General features: G+C 38.9%; 2 protein-coding genes across 2 annotated transcripts in view; one reads left to right on the top strand and one right to left on the bottom strand.

The window, feature by feature from the left end:
* The window catches only part of tmem65 (transmembrane protein 65), an 86,951-nt gene extending 74,310 nt beyond the window's left edge, over positions 1-12,641 (top strand). The window contains exon 7 of the mRNA XM_050035351.1: positions 4,604-12,641. Within this exon, the coding sequence (XP_049891308.1) occupies positions 4,604-4,729 (126 nt within the window). The 3' untranslated portion in view covers positions 4,730-12,641. The remainder of the gene's footprint in view (positions 1-4,603) is intronic.
* Positions 12,642-22,541: 9,900 nt separating this feature from the next.
* LOC126384341 (protein MTSS 1-like) overlaps positions 22,542-25,693 on the bottom strand; it is a 6,580-nt gene continuing 3,428 nt past the window's right edge. The window contains exon 2 of the mRNA XM_050035354.1: positions 22,542-25,411. Coding sequence (XP_049891311.1) covers positions 24,756-25,289 — 534 coding nt within the window. The 5' untranslated portion in view covers positions 25,290-25,411 and the 3' untranslated portion in view covers positions 22,542-24,755. The remainder of the gene's footprint in view (positions 25,412-25,693) is intronic.

The following is a 25,693-nucleotide window of genomic DNA, read 5'->3' as shown; positions in this document are numbered from 1 at the left end:
GAAATAGCGGAGGTGATCCTCAGAGAGTAAATAATGACCAAGATAGTTATCTGTAGTTTACCGAACTAATGACTGATGTGTTTATCTAAAACCCACGATCCGACCCACATGTTATTTTTTCCACCCAGATCCAAACCCGGGAAAAAATGTTTTTTTAAAAACCACCTGCAAATCAGCTGTTTTTGCGGGTACCCGTCCTGATCCAGATTAGTCAAATTTGGCATGCAGATTCTTGGAGCAGACACCAACTGACCACTGTAGCAGGGCCCATGCTCACAGGTACCCAAAAAAAATAAAAAAGCTGTTTAGCATTGGCAGAGAAGATTTGGCATATTTTTCATGGGCACAACCCACATACTCAACTCTTATACTTATCCCACAAATGCATGGTCCTTACAAATGTGGCACCATTTACAAGGGAAATAAACAGGCTTTCCAACGGTATAAGGTTTATTGCCAAGAAGCATTGTTACAACAAAGGAATAATCTACCAAACACAAATTTCCTTACTTTTTGTGCTTAGTTTAGATATTTATTTAGATTAGTTTTGGGGCGTTTTATGATTTTTGCTATAAAGCCAACAGTAGCGAAATAGAAGAGGAGATAGAGATGGGAAAGAAATGCAACAAAGGTCTCCAGCTGAAGTCAAACTGAGGATGTTGCACTTTAAACATACACCAGAGGGGCCTGATTTTTAATGCCGCTAGCATCAGCCTTAGCCAGAGGCATTATGTTTTTGGGTTGTCTATCTTTCTATCTGTCAGTCCTACTCTTGTGAATTACAATATCTCAACAACACCTTGAGGGAATTTCTTCAGATTTGGCACAAATGTCGACTTGGAGACCAATTGGCCACAAGCAGGCACTCATTTCTCTTATTGCAAAAATTGGTCCATTAATGAAGGAGTGTTTGAAAAACTGCAATAATTACACCAGCGTTTAAATCAGGTGATCATATGGCATTAGTAATTATCAGTCACTTCAGAAAATGGCGATCTTGCGATCGCAATAATGAATGCGAATTCAACGAAAATCCGCAATATTTGCGGGGGCTTGCAATTTTTCAAAAGTCCCGCAATTGTTCCGCATTTTTCCGCATTTTCCGGCCGAGCGGAAGTCGTCGCGCATGCGACGTCATTTGAAACGTCATCAGACGTGTCATCAAATGCGCTAATGGCATTGCAGTATGGAGAAACGCTCTGTATTGACATAAGAATTTGCACTGTTTAAATGCATACACTATGTGCTGATTGTATTAAAATGTTATGTTTACAGAAGATAGCTTACATGTTTTACAGTCACATTGTCTGGTTTGAGAGCTGCAATATTCACTCAGGATTTTTTGCAACATTATTGGAGTCCATGTTTTGAAACCAATTAAATAAAACTAAAGAAGAGAACTATAAAAAAAACCATTTGTTGTTCAAAATTAATAAAAATTGAGTATAAAAAAACAAAAAAAACAAACAATTTGCAGCTATTTTTGTAATATTTGGTATGATTATTATAGCAAGTGATTACATGACTTATTTTTTTGGAGGTAGTAATTTAAAAAAAAATCCCTTTTTTTTCTCTTCTCCTTTTGTCATGAGCCACAATTTTTGTCATTTGCCGCAATTTCCCGCAAAAAAATCACATAAAAAGCAAATTCAAGGGTGTTTGGCCGCAAATTGGACAAGGGGGGAGTGGTAGGGGCTGTTTTCTCCGACTTAAAAAAAGCCCTTGATACTGTTAATCATGAGGTTCTAATTACTAAGTTATCAAAGTTTAATTTTTCTCCTACTCTCATTAAATGGATAACATCATATCTTACAGACAGAAAACAATGTGTTTGCATGGATCAGATTACTTCAAAAGTGGCTAAAAATCATGTTGTTGTGCCTCAAGGTTCAACTTTGGGTCCTCTGTTATTTAGTTTGTTTATTAATGACCTACCTGAACCTTTTCCTCCTACTGTAACTTGTCAGATGTAGGAGGATGACGCAGTCATATATTTACGTGCAAAAAAACAAACAAGAAGCAAGTAGCAGAAGAGCTATCCCCTTCAATGGTCAATATTTCTAATTGGTTAACAAGCTGTTTTTTACATCTGAATGTCAGTAAAACTGTATGTATGTTTTTCTCAAAGTCTGTGAATAGAGATTAAGATCCAGTCGTTACAGTAGTAGGGAGAAGATTATCAGTAGTACATGAGTTTAAATATTTAGGCATAGTAATAGATTCACAGCTCATATTCAAAACACAAGTCAAAAAAGACTCAAGTTCAATTTGTCAAATTTTAGACACATCAGGAGCAACGACAGAGGCCTCAAAGGTAAGGTAAGTAACTTTATTTGTACCCGAGGGTAGATTTGGTTCACAGTTTAAGTGATTTGGCTTCATCCACACAAAACAGACAAACAGGTCAGACACGGTAACATTATAACAGTAAAAAGGTAAAGTGCCATCAGTGCGTCAGATCAAAGTGCAGGAGGAAAGTTGTACCGTAATGTAATGATTTTTTTTGTCTGACCAGCTAGACTCAAACAGGCAAAACTGCACTAAAACCAGTAGAAATACTGTACAAATAGGCATTAAAAACATTAAAATTCAACATTCACAACAGTCAAATTCATATCATCATTGTAAAATTTTAACAAAATATGATTTTTTAAATTGGGAAAATAGGATCAAATTTGCTGATATTTTACTTGTTTATAAAATTCTTCATGGCCTGGCACCCCCTCCACTCAGTGAATTCATTAAACAAAATCAGAACTCCTCTACCAGATCTACCTCCAGGGGGGGATTGTAAAATACCACACAGAAAGAGCAGCTTTGGACAGTCAGCCTTTCCCAGTCAAGCAGCACACACCTGTGTGGGTGGGAACCCTTGCAGAGTCGTTGGGGTCACATATGAGGTCTAGTTTCAGAGTCGTTAAGGTCACAATGTGAGTCGATGACCCACCTGGCCACCATGTGAGTTGTTAGGGTCAGGTGGGACCAGGGGTGAATGGGTGTGAGGTCGTCTTCACCACATCCCTGTACACTTTAAACCCAGTAACACACTGAGACAGAAACTTGTCCACCCCAAGGACAAAACGCCCAGACAAAAACAGAGTAACGTAGTGTATGCAGTTCAGTGCCGCCAGGAATGCACAGATTTATACACTGGGGAAACAAAACAACCCCAGGAATGCACAGATTTATACACTGGGGAAACAAAACAACCGCTCCATAAGCGCATGGCACAGGAGAGCCAGCTCCTCAGGTCAAGACTCAGCTGTCCACCTACATCTACAGCAGAAGGGACACTCCTTTGAGGACAGCAATGTGCACATCTTGGCCAGGGAAGAAAGATGGTTTGAAAGAGAAGTAAAAGAAGCCATCTATGTCAAGCTGGAACGATTATTGTTAAACAGAGGGGGTGGCCTACGACACAACTTATCACCCACCTACAGTGCAGTCTTGGGGTCCCTCCCCAGACGACCTCACACCCATTCACCCCTGGTCCCACCTGACCCTAACGACTCACATAGTGGCCAGATGGGTCAAAGACTCACATTGTGACCTTAAGGACTCTCAAACTAAGAGCTCACATGTGACCCCTACGACTCTGCAAGGGTTCCCACCCACACAGGGTTTAAAGCCTGCAACTCCGTACCAGTCATTTAGAACTGAAGAAGCTTCTTGGATGAGAGGCGAAACGTCTTCAAGAAACGCAAGCAAGTCCTACGATATAGCACTTATGATTACCATGACCTGGATGACTGAGAATCTTCACAGACTATGTGCCTTGTTATGTGCTTTTGTCTATGGTTATATGCTTGCGCTGTGCTCATGTGCCCTTCAATGGACATGCCATCAGTTTGTTTTTATCTGTGCTTATGTGTTTCTTTGTTTTTGTATCTTATTTTGTCTTTTTCTTATATACACTTAAATCATCAACTTGCAAATCTGGCACATTTACGTGACTTAGGTGATCATGGTCATTAATGTGCACTGTCCCTTTCTAAATAAAATAAACATACACATTAACATAAACATATCTCAAGAATGCCTTGAGGGAATTTCTTCAAATTTAGCCCAAACATTAACTTGGACTCAACAATTAAATTATTAAACTGTAACTGCAATTTGATTGGTTAGGGGAGGCGTACAGCTGTGAAATGTTTAATATCTCCAGTAGCCTTCAACCATGAAGGTAGCAATGAGAGAGGAAAGGAAGGAAGTCTGCTGCTGGTAGAGAATGTCAGCAGAAGCACAGGACAAAATAGAGGCATGTTAAAAAGAAATTGTCAGCTTTATTCTTGTCGTGCACATCTGAGGAATGCAACATAAGGTGGTATCAGATCAAATCTTTCAAAAGCACATCTGGGGATATCGGCTAAAAAGGAAGCAGCACCTGCAGCTGGTGAGCTGAAACGGCTTCACTCTGAAATATACGTTTGCCTCACAGCTGTATCATACTGTCATTCTAAAACATGTCTCAGAAGGTGTGTCTCCTCTGTGTCACAGCCATCTAGGACCCTAACTCTTAGTATTTGTAAGTTCAAAGGAATATAATAAAACTCTTATTCTAGAGTTTGTGGAGAGGGTAATGATCATTTTTCTCCTCCTGCAGGGTAAAGCCATCGGAGTGTCCATCGGCTGTATTTTGGGGATGTTCCCGCTGCTTTTCCTGAGTGACGATGACGAGAAGGAGAAAGAAGCACAACCCTGCAGCGACACAGCGTCACACTCCTCTTAACAAGCCACTACAGCCACACCACACCGTCATACCTACAGACTGGATACTGCTGATGTCAACTAAAAAAAGAAAAAGTATTTACAGGGCTGGATGTTTCTCTGTCCTCCTGCTCAGGCGGCGTTCACACTTCCTCACTCTCCAAACCCTCTCTGAATCTGTTTGTGTTAGCTCCATCACAACTTCAACTCTGTGGAGTTTCTTGTGATGCACCGAGCTGTGTTGTTTTCACACTGTCTGCTACATGACATGCCATCTGTTAACTCAATATGTCAGTTTAGTGGGGTCTCACTCATTCAGATTTAGCCATTTTAGATGCTGATGAGGGATCCTATCAGTTTGGATTCTATTATTGAGTCTTCTTATTAATCCTGTAGTTTCTGGAGTCAGTTATAGACCTGTTTGATAGATTTTTGGTCATTTAAAGTGAGACTATGTAACTTTGCTGAACAGCAACTGATCTAGCAACAGATACAATCCCAAGATTCTCTTGAGTCAGCTGCTTTAAAGACATCATTATTAGACTACATGTGTACTGGTCAGACGTATTCACTTTCTGTTATGTTTGTCCGTGACGTCTTGATAAGCATAAGCCCTTTTTACACAGAGATTGCATAATAGAGCTGCTACAAAGTCCCATCTTCATGCTGCCTTTGCATTTTACACAGAACCAAATGATGGTGACATCATTCCACTCCAGTGTGTGATTTTAGATAGCATGCCAGCGTCGCAGAAACAAAAGAAATGTGACATGTGACACAACAGCATCGACTTCTAGTGTAACATACAACATACACATTTGTGGCACTTTATAAACACTTTCAATGGCATTACATGGCAGTAACAGTGATTTACTGTCCCTGTTATATGGCGGCAGATCTCGTCCTCTTCTCTGAGGTTAACGAGCTCCCCCACCTCATTGTTTTCCAAATTTGCATTTACTTTCAGTTCTTCTTCTTTGGGTAAGCTGCTAACTGCTATCAGCTACTTTTTAAATTTCCCATGGTGGGTCACACGCATAGCATGTCGTCAAAACATCACACCCTTGCCGTCCATTGTCCTGGTCTGCTGGCTGTCCTGTTTAAGGCTCATTTAAGCTTTGGCACGCAGCAATTTTGAAGAGTGTCGCTTGACAGAAATGACGTATTTTCAACAGCACATGGACATGAACAGTGGACAATTTTCTTATTTCATGGACATCATCATATTTTGATGTGCAGTGTGATTGATAGTGTTACTTCTCCCGCCACGGAGACAGTAGACAGTAGTGGATGGAGAATTCTTTTCACTGTTTTCATTATATTGTTATATATTACAGATTTAATAAATCTGTATTATTTAAATGTCTTCGCAGTCTCCTACGGTCATATCTCGGTTGAATTACAGTACACTGCCTTCAAGATCTCTGGTGGTTTTGCTCCATATCAACTATGGACAAAAAGAACGCAGAGTACTGACAGAAGAGGGTCACCATTTACTTACATCTCTGTATCTAATGTTGAGTGTGAATGAGCCCTTTGTCCCCTGGAGTCAAGAGTGGCAGCTGTCTGACATTCATGCCACCAGAGGCAAAAGTATGAAATATAATACCCTGGGGGATTACTCAGTGAGCCGAAACATGGCTGTCAGAGCTGTCCAGACACATGAAGGACTCATTGTCACACAAATGATAGATTACTCTTGCTCCACCTTTTCTGTAGGTCACGCTGTAGAGTGTCGATGAGAATTTACAGCCACCTCCTCCATGGGTAATTCCCAGCACACATTACACTTTGAACTTTGAGGAGCGCCAAACCTCAGGTATTTTGACCCCATGTTGTCAAACAGTTTAAACCAACAATGCAGTCAGACAAGTATAAACACTATAAATAGATATTAGTTAACTAGGTTTCAACCAGAGTCAGTCTATAAAGCTGTAAATATCTTCAGTTGTTTAACCTCAACTGAAATCAGCCACCATATCAGCTACTGGTCATATCAGATTCAGTCTATAGTGACAAACACCTGAGCAGGGGGTTGTTTTATTGCTAATAAAACCAACTTATAACATGTTAGAGGAAGGCTGTGTTAGGTTTTTTTTTGTTTTTCTTTTGGTTTTTTTTCAGAAGTTATATGGTCTCACTTAAAAGCTTTTAGAACATCACATTAGTTTAATAACTTGGCATCACGTGAGCACCCAGAGCTGTTTCTGGAGCTGTTTTATCTTAAACTGGGCTGATTTCATTATCCTCGACTTACAGCACTCTCAAACACATTCTGATTGAGTACAATCTGACCCCTATAATAAAATATCACTTTTATTTTTCGGTCTACTTGTTTGACATACAAAGAGTCAGCACATCCTTTGCTGGCATGGTGACGTACAGATCTGATCTGCTTGATTTTGGCACTGGCCCACATACGGGCTAGCCGTGACCGATCCACATTGAAAATTGTTTCCACTATCAGGTATTAATTTATTCAGGCACAGCCAGCAGCCCACTCAGGCTTTAGTGCCATAGCATCTCATGGCTTTCATAAGTATGGTGCTGTGTACAGATTTTTAATTGGGGAAGAAGAGAGAGGCATTTACTCTACAGCGGTAGTTTAAGTATCTGCATCTAAAAACGGTTGGATTGGCTCTAATGAATGCACAAGCTTACTAGTGTTTTTGCCATTCTCGCTTAGAATAAGTTTTTTGCATTGATCGCCTTTTTAAACATCTAGATTTTTTTCCTTCCTGCTGTGGCCCAGTCTCAGGCATTGATAAGAGAAATTGATAGTGTTGAAGCTAAATAATTCCTGATTAGTTTGTCATACATGAATGAATAGGATCATTAAATCCATAAGAGCCTCAGCTTTCTAGTCAGACCCATTTTATGCAATTCCAGGCCTGTCTAGGGTGTCCAGTATTCAGAAATATTTAAATACAATAGGCGAAAATAACACATTTACACTGCATCTAAAAAACTGCTAGCCTGGTGAGACAATCCTGATGATGTGAGCTCAACATTCTGTTTTGCTCTCTGTACTTGGCACCTCCTCAGACACTTTCAGTGGGCGGGAGTACTCGCCTTGATGGACAAACTCTCTCAGCTAATCAGCGTAATGAAACATCTTCATCACCACCGAAACAAGTTGATAAATCAAGCTTTTGCCAAATCCAGTCAGAAGGACAGAGAGAACATCTTCTCTTGTTCTTGTGTAATTGTTGTTATTGACTCTATTTCTGCAATAACTTCACTTCTACTGGCGTTAGAGTTGCCACTTGTTGCCGTGGGAGCTGCCATTGCTGTTCTGCAAGCAGCGGCCTGCATTTTATGTCATCAACTACAAGTCTCTGATTGGCTTCTTGCATTGTAAACTACTGTGCAGATCCCTGATTGACCCTGATTGGATTTTAATTTCTGGAAAGTGTTTGGGGCTGCATCAAGTCCAGATTGATACAGAAAGTAAAACAGAATGTTGCTCACGTCATCAGGATGGTCTCACCAGGCTAAAAAGCTGCATTGTTTTTGCCCAAATCTGTAAGGGAAGAGCATAAAGTAGATGTGTCTGGAAAGGGGAGATTCATGGGGATCTATAGAATCCCTTTTGTAGACGGATATCAAAAATTGAGACATAAAGGAACCTCTGTGAAAATGACCATACCAGTTTTCCCCAGCCAAATTTAGTCTAATTTGGAGCATTGTTTAACACCCCTCCTGGCAAACTAACGTGACCTGTTTACCCGCTACGGCCTCTGAAAGCCAGCACTGTCGGCGGAGTGGATAAGGTTAACAGAAAACTTGACTGTCTTGTCTTTTTTTTAAGTTAATTGAAGAAACAACACATGAACTGTATTTGGTGGTTATTTTTCTTCAGCAGACACTCATCTCCACAACACTATTTGTTTCTCATTACTTAAAACTAAGCAGACTTTTCAGTGATGAATATACAGTCACTGCACTTCTCGGCAGTCAGGGTCTCATCCATCTTTTACCAAAAAACCCAAACAATGTAAAAGGAACAGAGTCCACTGCTACCTCGATGGGAATGTTTTGCATGAAGAACTGCTGAGACTTTAAATTTCCTTGTTGGATGGTTTTGAAAATGCTGGAAAGTCTTCACATGTTTTGTGCGGGTTGGAGCAGGCGCTCGGTGGCAACACTCTCTACTTGGAAACTGAAGTTGCTATTTTCAGTTTTGGGCTTTACACTACTGTTTGCTTTCCAACTTCTTTTCTATATCTGTGTTTTTCTGTCTGCACCATCTTTTCCTCTTCTCCTCTCCTGACTTGGATCCAGCCATCTGTGTGATTCGTTTTTTAGGTTACGCTTCATCAGACTTGAGGCTCCAGATGGTCGGGCTTCACCACATATGACCGTGCAGTCCAAAACAGTCCATACCAGGACAAGTCTATTTAGTAGTTTTCAGTGATTTCTGTGACTCAAACCGCTTTCTTAATCTTTCTCTCCCTCTCACACACTCCAGCTCACAGCACACATCCAAGATGCTTCTTGTAGTCCAATGAATCCAGTTGATCCTTTTCTCCTCTTCTCTGCCACCGGCTGCATCTAAAATCACACTCTACTGGGGGGGTAGGGGATCGATTCAGCATAGTATCACAATATTTTGTGTAGCAATATTGTATCAATACATGGACGCCAAATATTGATTTTTTTTTAAATTATATAAATGATTAATGTTGCAAATACAAATAACTTTGTTAGCCTACTAAAAACATAGAATTGATTGTTTTTTAGTCCACTAGATTCAATTGGCGGCAGTAAAAATGACTGAAGTGACAACTTTATCTTTAAAAATGTATCTTATCAGATAAAACAGACGTTGACAAATTTTACCGTTATAACTTACATAATTTACAGTTGAAAAAAGGAAATAAAACGCATGATATCACAATATATCATGGCAATGCTCAGCATTGCAAAACATGTAAAATTGCAATATTGTTGTATCGTGACCAAAGTATGGTGATAATATCGTACAGTGGTTCCCACCCCTAGTCCTTATTCACAAAAACTTTGAGTGTCTGGATTTTAAGGCTGCAACTTAAGGCCTTTGCACTCTGAGTCTGTTTTTTTTTTTGTGTGTGTGTGTGTGTGTGTTTTTGTAATCAGCGGAAAAAAAATTGCTACGCACAGAAAACTTGCACACTGACCTGATGAGTTTAATTGTTTTGCGGAAATTCACAATATGTGACGAAATTAAAAGACACATTTCCTTTTTTGCCTCTCTTTACTTGAGCTACGTATCTGGCTTCTACTCATAAATCCCTGTGCAATCATGTTAGCTAGGTAACACTAAATCACTGTGCGGTACTGATCCATAATAACGAGATGAACTAGTCAGCTAACAGTTATATACTATTGAAACATATTGGCCAGTCAGCTATATCACTAATCCAAGTTTACAGACATTGTTGTGAGTCACAATAAATTGTTATGTAACTTTTTAATCAAGAAACTCTGACACACCGCCCACCTCAGAAACAAACATGATGTATACAGTAAAACTTCAATTAAAAGCCTAGTCCTTATTAAACAGCCAGTCCCTTTTACTAGCCTGGTTGGCTACACATATTGACAAATAAAGATCTGTCTCAATTAGACGCCTGATCTGTTTGCTAGCAGTTCATTTTTATAGTTCTTTGGATGTATAAATCCAAATTATTAAACTACCCATCAGAACTTAGGTAGTTTAGGTAGCTGTTAAGATCGCACATACAAATATAAATGTTTAAACTTTTGTCAATAAGGAGATACTACACATCTTTGCTCAGTTAGATTTTCCACAATTAAATCATTCGGTTCATTTTACTGAAACCATGAGCACCAGAGAAGACCGTAATTTATTCAGATTTACCAACATGACAAAAATACAAGTGGTGACTCCCTTCCCCTGATGATAAAAGCAGAGTATGTATCAATTCCTTAATTACCCGTTAAGTTATTCCTTTAGTCCGTAAGGGTCCACTGATGAAAAGTATCAAAAGGGTTTTTCAAAAAAATTAATCCAAGTCATGAATATTGTTTTAACAGGATAAAGTGGTGTTGTGTCAGTATGCCAGGTGCCGTAATCCTCTGCAATGCCCTGTCTGTCGGAGCTAGATCAAATAAATGATTTATATTTCATATGATTATTCAAAGCCTGATTTTTATACAGGTAATGTTCATACTGGTTCAAATAAGCAATTTGATTGTATTTCTTATTTTTGCTGAGCAACAGTTTTGTAAGAAAGGAATGAAAGGCCTGTCCCATATACATGCCTGGAACAAATATAGGCCTGTTAATTTCAGTGATTTAAGTAAATAATAGCCTAAGGAGTCCTTGGCCAGAAAAATGCTGAAGACCCTTGCTCTACTTTGAATAAATACTGAAATCCAAATCAAGTACTTGAGTGTACTCAGGCCCATCCCTAATAAGCACCTTTTTGCTCATCACTAGCCTCAGACACAAACATGTTCAAAATTTTAGAATGTCACAATTATTTTCCTGTTGATTGACTAATTAACAATCCCACATAGCAATACTCATTATCACATTTGATAGATGCATAAATTACAGCCGTGCTACACTACTGCTCACTGCTCACCATAGAATAGGGATGTATGATATGTTATTGGCCTATGAATGAGAAAATGTACTTAGTTATTTTTCTGATGATGTCATTTATATGTGATCTTGAGGATTTTGGGGATTACGAATATTTGTACCTCATACAAGCTTTTCAGTAAGGAGAGAAAGACTGCTGTTCATTAGAATTAACAAGAAAAACTTTAGGGTTATATTGTTACACACAAGTTTACAATAATTCTATCTACTGTTTACTCTTGGGTCTGTAAAGACTCTAAACATATTGCACAATATTGAAAAAAAGCCTGTTTTCCTCTCCAAAAGTAACATTATTTCATATCAGTGCATTTCTACTACAGAGTTAACTATTGAGAGTGTGCTATATCAGGGAAGTGAATGAGTGACTGACAAAGTGATTTCACACACAGTCACTGGATCTCCATTAATCCTCAACTGGTTTCCTCAAGAGCATCTCTACATTATCTTCTATACAGATCATAAAGAGAGAACAGGAGTCATTTTGATGCCTTTAAAAGTTTAAAAATTGCCAAAACTTTAGAGAAATCTTGCAATAATGATTGTGTCTTAGCTGTTATTGAACAGATTGTGATGTATTTGCTGTGGGGAGGAGATATGATTGTGTGTAGAGGGATGGGGACACAAATCCTCAAATCAAAAGGAATTAAGGGCTGGAACAAAAAGAAGTTAGTAAACCTCTGAGTTCACCCTGATGGGTGACAGAAATGTTTGAACAATATTTAATGAGTGTTTGGACTTGGCTGCACAAGATATTTCAGTTTGTCACTGGATTAACTGTAAACGCCTTGAGTTAGGTCTGCCTCATTAGAAGGGAGATTTATTGTGGAGGACGGGGAGCAATATACCATCTGTTTGAATCATGTGTCAATAAGGAGTAACTAATTAAGTAATAATTATAAATTATATTATAAGTTGTTTTCAGGATGCTGTTTGCTACCTGAACTTTTATGTTTTTGTATCATCTCATGTTTATATCATGTTTGAGAATGTTTTTTCTAGATGAAGTTTTTCTTCAGGCCCGTGTGGACTTTTATTTGTTTTTATTTCTCTCTACTCTTGACACTATTTTGATTAATTTCATTCTCTGACGAAAAAACGAGGAGAGATTTTGAAGTATATGAACAAGTGTGTGGTTACTGTTTGTTAGAGGAATGCTTTCTTGTGCTGCCATCTTGTGGACAGTCTGGAACAGCAGCAGCTGTGCACTGAAACATGTATGTGTTGTAAACCAGTGATGTAGGAGGATTGATGTGCATTTTGCAACATAATTTAAACTAATATAATAAATTTGGGAGTGTTTACCTCTGCAGGTGATGCTGAAGCTCTTTGTGTCATCTCTATTCGAACTATTCGCTGTGAATGCCACAATAGTTTTTTTTTCACATTAGGGACATCTGTGTTTTTGTTTTCTCTGTGTTCCTGTTGCAGTTTTAAAGCTCCAGCATGTAGGAGTTAGGGGGATATATTGACAGAAAAAGAATATATATATTTTATTTTTGCCTCTCTGTGCACCGCGCTCACGTGTGCATGCGAGACCAGTGAAAGCACGTGAACACACATGAAGGCGGTGCCCATGTCTCACGGTCTCGCACAAGCGCACACACGTGAGGGCAGTGTACAGAGAGAGGCAGTCAGAGCTACAGGCTACAATGAGGCTAAAAACAGAGTTCAAATGGAGTTTTTCCGAACAACTTTTTATGTCGGGGCTTCAGGACACTTAGATCACTACGGACGAGCAGTATGGAGATATTTTGTGGTTTCAATTATGTGTTTTTGGACATTTGAATCTGGGGCGCCATAAGCCTCCATTAGGTGGAGTTGTGTTGCTACTCACTCTCCCCTTTGGTCTCCACAAGGGATGTGAGGACTCTAAAACTTCACCTGAGCCTCCCTCGGGATATGGGTGAGTAGATAATGGCTGAATTTTCATTTTTAGGTGCACTATCCCTTTAAAACCTGCTGGCACACCAATGTAACTAGATTCATTAATTCATTTCATTCTTAATGTGGTGTTGATTAGTGAGATGTGAGTCAATGAATACTTTAAGGTGTGCATGTTTCTGACCAAACTGTCAGAAACAGACTCCATGAGGGTGGCATGAGGGCCCGTCGTCATCTAGTGGGACCTGTGTTCACAGCCCAGTATCGTGTGGCTTCACTGGCATTTGCCAGAGAACACCAGAATCGGCAGGTCCGCCACTGGCACCCTGTTGTCTTCACAGATGAGAGCAGGTTCACACTGAGCACATGTGACAGACACGAAAGAGACTGGAGACGCTGTGGTTAACGTTATGCTTGCCTGTGACATCATCCAGCATGACCTGTTTGGTGGTGGATCAGTGGTGGTCTGGGGAGGCATATACTTGGAGGGCCGCACAGACCTCCATGTCATAGCCAATGGTACCGTGACTTCTGTTAGGTACCGGGATGAAATCCTCAGAGAGATTGTCAGATCTTATGTTGGTGCAGTGGGCCCTGGGTTCCTCCTGGTGCAGCGGGCCCTTGGTTCCTCCTGGTGCAGCAAGCCCTTGGTTCCTCCTGGTGCAGCGGGCCCTGGGTCCCTCCTGGTGCAGCAAGCCCTGGGTCCCTCCTGGTGCAGCAAGCCCTGGGTCCCTCCTGGTGCAGGACAATGCCCAACCTCATGTGGTCAGAGTGTGTAGGCAGCTCCTGGATAATGAAGGCACTGATGCCATTGACTGGCCCTCTCATTCCCCTGACCTAAATCCAATTTAGCACCTATGGGACGTTATGTATTGATGCATCAGACGCCAGAGACTGTCCAGGAGCTCAATGATGCCCTGATCCAGGTCTGGGAGGAGATCTCCCAGGACACCATCTGCTGACTAATCAGGAGCATGCCCAGACATTTTCAAGAGTGCATACAGGCAGGCAGGGGCTGTACACACTACTGAGTCACATTATGATTTGCCCTGACAAAATTCACACAAGTTGGATCAGCCTGTGATTTAAATTTTTTACTTTGATTTTCAGTGGGATTCTAAATCCAGCCCTCAGTGGGTTGATGATTTTGGTTTCCACTGATTGTTGTTACGTCATTTTGTTCTCAACAAATTATACAATGTACATCAGTAAATATTTCCAACTTTAATAAGTTGTCAAGATCAAGATCTGTTGTGTGATTTTAATGTATTTGAGCAGTGTATATCTCGTTTGCATGTTGACACATGTGGTCCTCCATCATTCATTAGACCTGTCAATTAGAAATATGGTGAAGACAGTAAGATTTCACCGACTGTGTCACATCAGCGATGCACGGCTATGGATATGCTGCAGTCACTGCAGTAACATCTCAATCATCATTATTAAATGTCAGAAGGATGATCCGTGATTTAATCATTGCCTTCATGTGGAAACAGACCTTACAAAGTGCACCACAGGATAAAATTAGACGGATCATTAACGCTTAATAAAAACAATGCTGATATTTAACACCTGTAACTAGTTTAAGATCAACTTTATAAATGTTCCTTTGACATCTTACAGAAAGTTGTGTGAGATGTAAAAATAATAAAACAATCAGTGAAGTTTGCAAACCACCTAAAAACAATGTTTGCTGTCTCTGAACTAATATTAATGTCCTTCCAATCATAGCTATATCACCCACAGCTATCTCAGGTAAAACCGTGTATATGCCTGGTCTGAGGAATACGTGACATTCGCACATTCTTCTTTTATAAATACCAGTTCATGTGTGGGGAAAAGGCATACGCATGGCTTTTGTGTGTACACATTGTTATCTGGACCCTGGTCTGTATGAGGAAGAGACCTCTGTTGATAACTCGGCTTCCGGTAAAAACCTCCTAAACAATGAACACTGAAGAAATTTTAACTAGGAGATGTTTCGGCTGGTTGCAATCCGCAATCCCCACTGCTATATTTGACTAAATCTGACACATTGGATGTCTGAAGTGGCGAGAGCTCAGTAGAAAAAATGTGATGTCTGCTCCTCTGTGTACCACTTAAGATTAAGGTTTGAAAAGTTTGAATCAATTTAAGGAATCAAATCACCATTATAGTTTAATGGTGCTCAGCAACCTCCAGGGGAAACGCGCTGGGACAAGAACAGAAGTTAAGGTAGGGAGAGTCCATGTAGGGTGGTGGGAGTGGTGGTGGATGGGTCCAACAAACACCCACTTCCACCCGGGAGAGCGGTAAGATTACAAAGCCAAACCCTGTTCTTTTTTCCTTAACCAAACCACGTGCTTTTGTTGGCTAAACATAACCATGTGCGTTAGTTGTTGGAGGAAAAAAAAAACATCAATTCACATTGTCGTTCTGACGTAGTGCCATTATTTTGAAAGAGATATTTTGAGAGAGGTTGACACAGCGTCCGAGATTGTCAACAACCAATGCACCCAGGGTATCTTTCACGTTGTATCTGGATGTGGGAAATCCATGGGCAAACGTTGATATGTGACAATTTTGGAGAGAGAATGTGTTGCTTGGTAAAAGTGTGCTTATTTTGTTTGTTTAATAAGGAACAGTGCACTTTAAAGTGGAAATAGGCCTTTTTGTTTTAACTTATGATTATGAAGTAAATGTTGATCACAAAATGTAATGGCCATAGAATGATAATAACTATTGGCATTTAGAACTGGCTAAAAACTGGCTTTCACTTTGCAATTCTTTTTGCCACCAGATATGATCTCCTGGGAAAATAAAGGCTCCATTTACACATAGTCTGTATAAAAATAATTGATGTAGCCTCTGTGACAACATTGACTGGTTTGTGGACTTTTGTTTTGAAACCTCAAGTTTGATGTTTTGGTCGTTGCTATCTTGGAATTTTGGAGCCAGGGGTGACCATATTTGGACGAGAGGGTGAAGCTAATGCTAGCTGCCAGCTTAGTTAGCATGTTGCATTTATAGTTGAGGTTAACTGTGAAAAGGCTAATGCTAATTTTTGCTTATGAGAAACAGGCTTTAAACAAGCGGCAACCTCCAGGGCTGAAACGTGAAGCAAACGCTGAAAACTGCCCAAAAGTACAGTTCTTCTAACATCCTCTTGAGGCTGGCTCCAAGAGCAAGTCAGTCCCCATAGACCTCCATGTTAAAATGCCCGACTTTACAGCCTGGTACAGACAAGTCTCCATAACTAATTTCGACATGACAACTATACAAGGGGTGAATTTTATATAGGCTAACTGACCTGTTTACATTTTATTTATGCTTATGCTTTATTTAAGTTATGCATTTGTATTTTCCAAATAGCTAATGTTCATAGTGAAATATAGGCCTATTATCCCCGCAGAACCACCTGCACACTATCTGTCCTTTCATGGAGGCCCGCCATCAAAACATTCACTTCTTTTCCTTATTATAACCCTGAACCTTAACCTGAAGTCTTAACTTTAATTAAGCACCTCACAAAATACTCTCATTTTGTAAACTCAAGCTGATTCTCACAAATATTTAAAACTTTTTCCCAGAAAATCACTGCTATAGATGATAGCTTTCAAAATAGATTAAAAAAAACCCCACACAGCCAAAGTAAATATTTCAGCCTTGTGAAATTGTAATTGTAAAATTAAACTTTCATCTGAAATATGAATCAGTGGTAATGTGGACAGTTAAAAAAAACAAAAACAAAGCACAAGTGTCTTTTGTCATCAGATGCACATTGTATGCTACAATTTTATTATTTAGCCAAAACAGCTGGTATACATAGAAAATTGGAGACAGTTAGTATTTAGGAACTAAACATTTAACATAAGATACAAGATTCTCAGGAGCCAGAGGTAAAGTAACAGGACTGCCCGGTAATACGTTAACAAAACATGTTGCCATTACTTCTCTTAACACAGACAGGACTGTGTGTGTGTCACAGTAACAGATATGTCAGATACCTTCTGGGTAATGAAGTCTTCCCTTTGCTTAAAAATGTAATAAAACCTGTTAATTGATAAGTGAAACGTCATTACCTGGTCATGTTTTTGACCAGAAAAGTTTACAAGCAAATATGAAATCAGATGGAAACATTTCTGACCTCTTAGTATAACTGTTGCTGATGTGTTCAAGGCTTACCGTCTGAGTTGACAGTTAAAACATTTTACATTCATGTGTCGTTTTAATAAAAATCACCTAAAATAAAGGAAGCTGTATTAATATATCAGCTAAAAATGATAAAACAAATCACTAAAGACATGCAGGCATCAGTCATTAATGCAGCTGAGCAGTGATTATTACCAAATTTAAAATGTTTCCACCTACTCCCAAACCAGGGATAGGGCTCAGATTAACAGGCTTTACTAAATTTTTTACCCAGTTGAGGAATATCTGACTTTATTTTTGACATTATCAACCGCTACATTTTATGTCTTCCAATAATAGATAATATTTATTTCAAATAACATCAAACTCAGGATCAGGACAAATCCTGCCAAAAGCAAACAGTTCATCCATGTTTCCCTGATTTAAGTATTCCGACCTTTTGGATGCACACACAGAAGAACAAATTAAAGAAAGTTAAAATGTATCATACTTTTATGAAGGACTAAACACAAAAGCACATCATGTGCATATATTTAATAGGGAACAGTTTTGGTTCTTGGGGTCATTATTGATGTACTTCTGCTTAGTCCCAAATGATTTTTGTTAATCCCGTCTGCCAACTCGGGCAAGTCGAGACTGGTTATTCATTTCTGCTACCATCCTCCAAACTCTCTGTGGCTCTCAGGTTTTAGTAATAATGGCTCAGCTTTGGGAGAACAGGGTGAGTAAATCTAAGAAATAGAGCCCTTAATTCTAGTTCTGAATGGCCCTATCTTGGAACTGGGACATTTCAATCACTCAGTGGCTTTTAAAATAAATTACAAGAAAGAAATTGAAAATAAAATTTGACCGGATGATGGGTGATCTTTATAGTGATTCATGGGGAGAAAAAATATCAGGAGGGTTCAGACTAACAAAAAAACTGCAACCACGTAAGGTCTCATCCTTTTAAATTCATTACAAACAAAAAAGGGAATTTTTTTGGTTGTATGAAATCATGTTTTTTGTTATTGTGCACCCGACAGGCATAATTAGGGCCATGATAGTGTGTAGTAGTGATCAGGCTACCTTAATACAAATTTAGATATTCCCCACTTTATTATTCTATATTGTTTGAAGTGTCATTTAGTCAGTTTGTTTTATTTTAAGATTTATGTGGCGAGGAAGCTGTATCAAGTAACAATTTCACTGAGATTGGTAATATTTACCTGATAAAATGCACGTTCTGTAACAAGTTCAATATGGAACCAAATATGAGACATATGTATTTAAATTTTAAAATCCACTGAATACTTTATACTAAAATTTAAACACCACTGCATTAATAGCATTGATTCATGTGTCTGAATTTATTTGTTGTAAATTCACCTATTTGAAATCAAAATTTGAAATTTTCTGGATTTGCAATTTCAGAGGTTGAATTTGAATATTTTTTTTCCAGTGTTTACAAATTCAGATCCAAAAATTAAGTTTTTAGAATTAAAAAGAAAAGATCTAGGTTGCTCAGATTTGACTGGTCAAATTCAGATCTAAAAAGTCTAGTTAAAATTTATATTTTATTAATTTTTCATACTGACATTTGAACTTTGAAAATCATGTATCTAACTTTATTTGTTCTGAATTTACCTCTTAAAACTTTAAAATATTAATTTTTTGATTTGCAATGTCAAAAGCTGAAATCGGATATATTTTTTCAATGTTTACAAATTCAAACCTAAAAATTCAAGTTTCATAATTAAAAAAAAAAAAAAAAATCAGATTGCTCAAATATTGATTGATCCAATTCAGAATTAAGAAATGAAATTCAACCCAACTAACCTAATTTCCATTTTAAGCATTCAGTGGCTGTAAAAATTCAAATATTTATGGTCTCTTAAGCTCTCTAGCTCAACACTATAGTGAGAATAAAATACAGTAAAAGAAAGATACCCAGGGCATCATTTATACTGTAGGAAATGTGGCAACTTGACTCAAAGTAAAGGCTAAACATTAAAGGGCAGGGACACACCGACAGCTGCTGTTACTTACAGCTCACAGACAAAAATAGCCTCCACACACTGAGGATTGGATCAGTGATTTTTTTAAATCTAACTTGTACCTTGTACCTTTTCTGTTACTAATGAATGTGATTCCTAGTAATCACTTTTCTAGTTCTCAGTGTGTGCTGGCATTACACGCAGTTACTGAGTCCTCACAGGCTCGAACATTCAGCTTCATACGCTTATCGCATCAGCTACATGATTTTATTCATTAACCTGCACTGGAAAATGAGTATAAACGGATATAAAACAGACAGGATTCAGTTGTCATACAGGGTGTCAAACTGTGGTCACACAAAATATGAAACATTAATGTGAGGAAACATATTAGATGACGGACGGCATCTAAAATGCATTCTAGTCCAAAAGAAACAGACCAACTGAGGACAAAAATTAGTTCCAGTAGAAAAAAAGCAGACTATTAAATCCTTTTGTTTAACTAAAAAAAGACAACATGCATATTAAATACATTTGTTAATTTGTTTTATATGCTCAACAGGACAAGACTTTGGGTGAAAATATTCAACTTAATAAATATGTAAATAATTGTGATGACAAACAGTGATTATTATTTAGTAGCAAGAATTTCAGCTTGTTACGCTAATAACCCACAAACGCAAGTTTGTTTTTTTACTCATAGGGCTATTTCGACATTGAGTAATTACAAGCTATTACAGGTTTTTATATTTGTCGCAGTTGTACATGAATATCAGTGCACAGCAGGATATGCTTGTGTTTTGTTTTAACTGTCTGTTTAAACATAGCTAATAGAGGGTTTTCAGTTAGGTCACAAATTAATCAGCCTCATCTGGCACCATAATGTAGGTCCATGTAGTTGAGATTTGGCTCTCTGCTAGCTGAAAAACCTTGTTGTGATGTCACTGTAGAAAGTTTCATTGTCAAACAAACTGAAGAGCCTGATAAATTAGATTTGTTCTTATGCTACAGTGCTAGCATCTGCTAAGAATTGTACATAAGCTAGTGTCCAAAATAGTTGAATTAAAAAAAAATAAAATAAAATTAACCAGCCATTAGCTAGCAAACAAAATACGAAAGCAAACTTAAAATTTAACGATGTCTTTGTTTACATGGTAGAAATTTAGCTCTCCAAAACCTAGCTGAAATAACTTGTTGTACAGGATCAGTGGAAATGTTCGGAAAAATTATTAAATGTAAAATTCTGATGAATTACATTTTTTTCTTAAGCTATAGTGCTAAGAATTGTACTTTAGCTAAATTACTGATATTCAGCTGGCAGCAAAAATTAATAACATTAAACCTGCAATATAAGATGTCTTTTTCATGATCTTGACATGCACTGTAAATTAGCGCACATCAACATCAAGAAAAGCAGATTAATTTAAGCTATATTAATATTTAGCAAACAGTTAGCTGGCCAAGAAAATATGAAAACATCGAACTTGGATTATCACGATGTCTTTGTCTATATGGTAGAGATTTAGCTCTTCAAAAGCGAGCTGAAATAATATCTTCTTGTAAAGTGTCTGTAGAAACATTCTCAAATGTAAAACTCTGATAAATTAGCTTTGTTAAAATGCTTGTTTCTACTAAGAGCTATAAATTAACTAGTATCCAAATGATGAATTTAAACTATATTGATATTTAGCTAACAATTAGTGAGCTTAAAAAATGTGAAATGTCCTTTTAATTCTGTTGAGACAACCAAATTGCACATTCAGGAAGGCAATCAGCTGTAATTATGCCAGAGACCTAAAGACTTCCCACATGGCTGCCAGAGGGCGTGTTAAACCACCTGAAAAACTTTGTATATACCAGACAGTTGGTGTAGACAGACCAAAACACTTATCCACATTACTCCAATTCACTATAGCTAAGTAGTAACACGGAACCTGTAATACCAACCTCTATTACTACCATGGACTTGGAAGTGTATGCTAACAAACAGTTGCTACATAGTTGGTAGATTAGCAACATGTTAAAAGTTGAACAATGGACAGGGACAGAGGGGTTAGTGAACCTGGAGGCCAACCAAGACACAGATTATGTCTGTCTGCAGGGGAACTTAGTCGTAATCACTCATCATCAGTTTTTTCTGTTCATTTTGGAAAAGTCAAAACATTGAAAGTGCTTTACAGACAATAAATGCTGTAAAAATGCAAAGACAAAACCAAATTACAAAAAGTTAAAATAAACAAAGACATTGGGTCTCATTCATGAAATGTTAAGTAAATCTGTAAGTAGATTTGCACATAAAAACCTTGGTACTAAAAACCTACACTGGATTCATGAATGCAGGGGAAAACCTGGATTTGATCGTAGGCACGTGTGTATGTTCATGAATGCCAATCAATCCTAAATTGACAGCAGGCTCCTGCTAGTCAGCAATTAGCATACACCCCCACCCATTAATAGCCAGAGACCACCATACATGGAGGTGATAATAGGTGCATCCTGTCGACCTGCGAGCATAGAGCAATCAAAGAAAGAGAGAGAGACAGTGAAAGAAAAACTTGTCCGACACTGAGAATGAAGTTTTGCCCTCTGTCTACATAAGTGCCCTTTTTGCAAGACATGTTTTTCTCTATGTCTTTTCAATAATTTTATATTTTAGTTTTTAAATTTGGCCCATGGCATCAATTCTTAATTAAAAGTGTGTTGTTTGCCCGTCAACTGCATTGAGTCGAGCCCTGTCCCTCCCTCTAGTTTCCCTTGTGGCAGCCGTATGCAAATCAAGCGCCCTGCAGAGCAGCATGACGTTTCCCTCATCTGCCGTCATGGACAGCCAGGTAACGATAGTGTTTGCTCTAAGCCTCAGCATTGTTTCACTGTTGTGAAATTAAATCACTATTAAAACATCTTAAAGGGATAGTGCACCCAAACATGAAAATTCAGCCATTATCTACTTACCCATATGCCGAGGGAGGTTCAGGTGAAGTTTTAGAGTCCTCACATCCCTTGTGGAGATCCAAGGGGAGAGTGGGTAACAGCACAACTCCATCTAATGGAGGCTTATGGCGCCCCAGATTCAAATGTCCAAAAACACATAATTGAAACCACAAAATATCTCCATACTGCTCGTCCGTAGTGATCTAAGTGTCCTGAAGCCCCGACATAAAAAGTTGTTTGGAATAACAACGAAGGCGGTGCCCATGTCTCACGGTCTCGCACAAGTGCACACACGTCAGCGCAGTGTACACAGAGGCAGTTAGAGCTACAGGCTACAATGAAAATTTTCATTTTGCGGTGCACTATCCTTTTAATACAGGCAGTCTAATGTAGGCAATAACCCACTGTTAAGTTTAGCAAGTAAGATGTAAAACCACACTGTCTCCCTCCAACTCTTTGTCAGATCCAGGTTCACCAGCTGCCCGGTGTGAGCGGAGACAGATGCTGAATTGTTTTCCCAGGTCCACAAGTCGTATTATAAAGAAGCGTATAGCTGCCACATCACACAAATAATGTTTATGTCTCCCACGTTGCGCCTGTGACAATTAAATTAAACAAAGATGACATTAAGTTTGGGGCTGCAGTGTATAACGAGGGCAGAGGAGGAACTTGTTGGTTTGTTATTTTATTTATTTAGAGAACAATGTTTTTCAGTTTTGTATAAGTTGATTTAAATAACTCATTCACGTTTTTAAGAATCCTATTCTGAAGCTTAAATCTGCTAAATACCAACTAATTTAGCTAAATGTGTTATATTTCTAATCTCCTGTCATCTTTAACTTACATGTATCAAAGGCATCTGAGTATTGTGTACATAACAGAGCACAATATGAAATAAAATTATAATTTCTAATAATTACAAACAATATTTGTGTACTATCTATCTACAAAAGTACTACAAGCAGTCAGAAGCAGGTGTAGATTTTGTTGGTACCTACGAAAAGATCGGAGCTACTAACATATTAATGAATGCCGAAATACACGTAAATTTCCTTCTACAAACAGTTTACACACAAATTCGTTCTGCTCATGTTTCATGAATGAGACCCAATGTTTTTTGTTAAAAGCTAACAGCACACTTAATCTACTAAGACGTTGGCATCCGCAGTTCCTAATCCGCCACTCTTCATATCCACTGCTGGAATATTGTGCTGAACTTTCTAATATAAAGCCAAAAGGATTCTTTATACTGGAGAAAACTTTAAGAACATGCAGGTCAATCTACCGTACGTGTCATTATTAGGATAACTGTGAATTTACACGCCATTCTTCAATGTGCTACCCTAACAATTACAATTACTCTTTCAGTTTGCGTAGAAGCTCAAGTTTTCTTTCAGTCTGTCTTCTCTATCAAACACTCACCTATATTTTAATAGAAAAAAAATCCAGCATAATTTCAATTTAAATAGAATTTTTACAATATTTAAGTTAAATTCAGCACACAGGCTTTTGGCACCTTTAGTGGAAATGGGAAACTACGGGCATGTATGACAAACAAAATATACAAACACATCAAAGTATAAATATGTACATACAAATAATGATTTGAAAATACTCCATCAATCCTTCCAGAATTTTTCCATATATCACCCATCGTAACTTCTTCCCAATACAATACGTGTTAACATTTACGTAATGTTTCATTTGAGTAGTGTCTGCTACAACAATGACCTTGTCCAACTTGTTCGACAAGGATGTCCTTTCACACCTTTTCTTTTGTAAACTGAAGTTGCCCAGGGGAATTGATCTCAGATCAGCACCAGTGTTCCCAGTAGTAATCTCAGAGGGAAACTTCACTGGAGTTAGTCAGGTGCAATACAGACAGTTTTCAACTTGCAAGAGGCTGCAGGTTTCGTTTTTAAAGGGAGAGGTGCTTTAGTCAGTTTCCAAAGCAAGAAAATTTGGCACTGTGGGGAAAATTCTCAGCCTAAGAGAGTCCACTGATACTTTACGAAAGGTAAACTTTCTTGTTGGATGCAGTCTAAATCTGGACAAGAAATGTCTACCTTTTATCCACATTAGTTTGACAGATTTCCTCTGACTTTGAGTTCAGAAAGGAGCTTTTCAAACTATGTACTTACAGGCTTTAAAACCCAAAACTCTCGCAAAAATCACAAACTGTTGTCAACACCACAAACAGAAGTGTTTTTATCCCTCATTTAAATATTCTGTCTTTGGCCAAAAGGTGAAAGCGCTTTATTTGATTTCTTACCTTTATAAATTTCTGTAATTAGATCACCGTGTTATGATCGAACATCCCTTTTAAGTTTTGTTAGGTAATTTCTAAACTGATGCTTGATCAGAGTCTCCGAGCAACTTCCTCCCATTCTCGCCGTCCATTTGATGTCATAGCTCCTTTTTACTTGTTGACAACCATTTTGTGTCCCTTAAGAGCATATTTGCCGAGATTCAGCCAGGGACGCAAAATGGCGCAAGTCAAACCAGCTCTTCTAGTCTCAGTGAATACTTGGCGCTGAACGGTCATTGGTCGATGTCCTCTTGAGTCTGACACCTCGTCGGATAGCCACCAGAAAATCCTCCACCTCGCTGTATTCTGTCTCCTCCAGGAGCTCTGGGAGAGGCCGGCGCTCCCATTCTGACACTCGGCCGCTGGGCTGCGGTGGTGGGGTGGGAGGATCCAACCCCTCGCTCTGGTGCTGGGTCTCCCAGGAGCTGGACCTTGGTGAAAGTGGTCCGCTGCTGCCTGGTGACAAAGGGGTGGTCGGGGGACTGAGCGGGGTTCGTGGTGTGTTGCCATCCTCTGATGCTGCCCTGCTGGGGAAACCAGGATGTTCAGGCACAGTAGGGGTCTTGACTGGAATCATGGGGGGCTTGATGGGGATGGGGCCCAAGCTAAGGCCCCCGGAGGGCCGTCGCAGGTTTGGTTTGGAGGATGGCGTCCGTCGGATGGTGGCGACTCCCGGGGTGATGATGGCAGAGGGGTTGGAGGGCAGCCCAGCAGTGGAGGCAGGGCGTTTGGACTGGAACATGCGGCGGTAAGACTGACTGATGTCACTGTTTCTGGGGATGGTGGAAGATTTATCATAGTCTGATGACTGGTGATGCTCGCCCTCCTGATCCGCTCCCACAGAGTAGTAGTCACAGTCTGATACTGTGAAGAGAGAGAGAACAGACTTATCATACTGCTCTTTAGTGTCTCAATAATTGTTTGTTTATTGTTTGTTTATTGTTTGCACTTATAAGAAAAAAAAAGGGAACATTACACAGAAAAAAAGAAAATATAAGACAGAATGTGCAGGAGAGGTCATAAAAACCCGAGTGGGCTTACAAGCGCCCCCCCCTCCTAAAAAAAACAACAATTACAAAACTATATAAGCTTCGTACATAGGCTTACGTCTGTGCTAAAGACACACACACACACTCACATACTACA

This window comes from Epinephelus moara, chromosome 22, assembly GCF_006386435.1.
Source record: "Epinephelus moara isolate mb chromosome 22, YSFRI_EMoa_1.0, whole genome shotgun sequence".
Taxonomy (NCBI): Eukaryota; Metazoa; Chordata; class Actinopteri; order Perciformes; family Serranidae; genus Epinephelus; species Epinephelus moara.
Note: the sequence above shows the minus strand (reverse complement) of the source record. Positions and strands in the feature narration are given on the sequence as shown.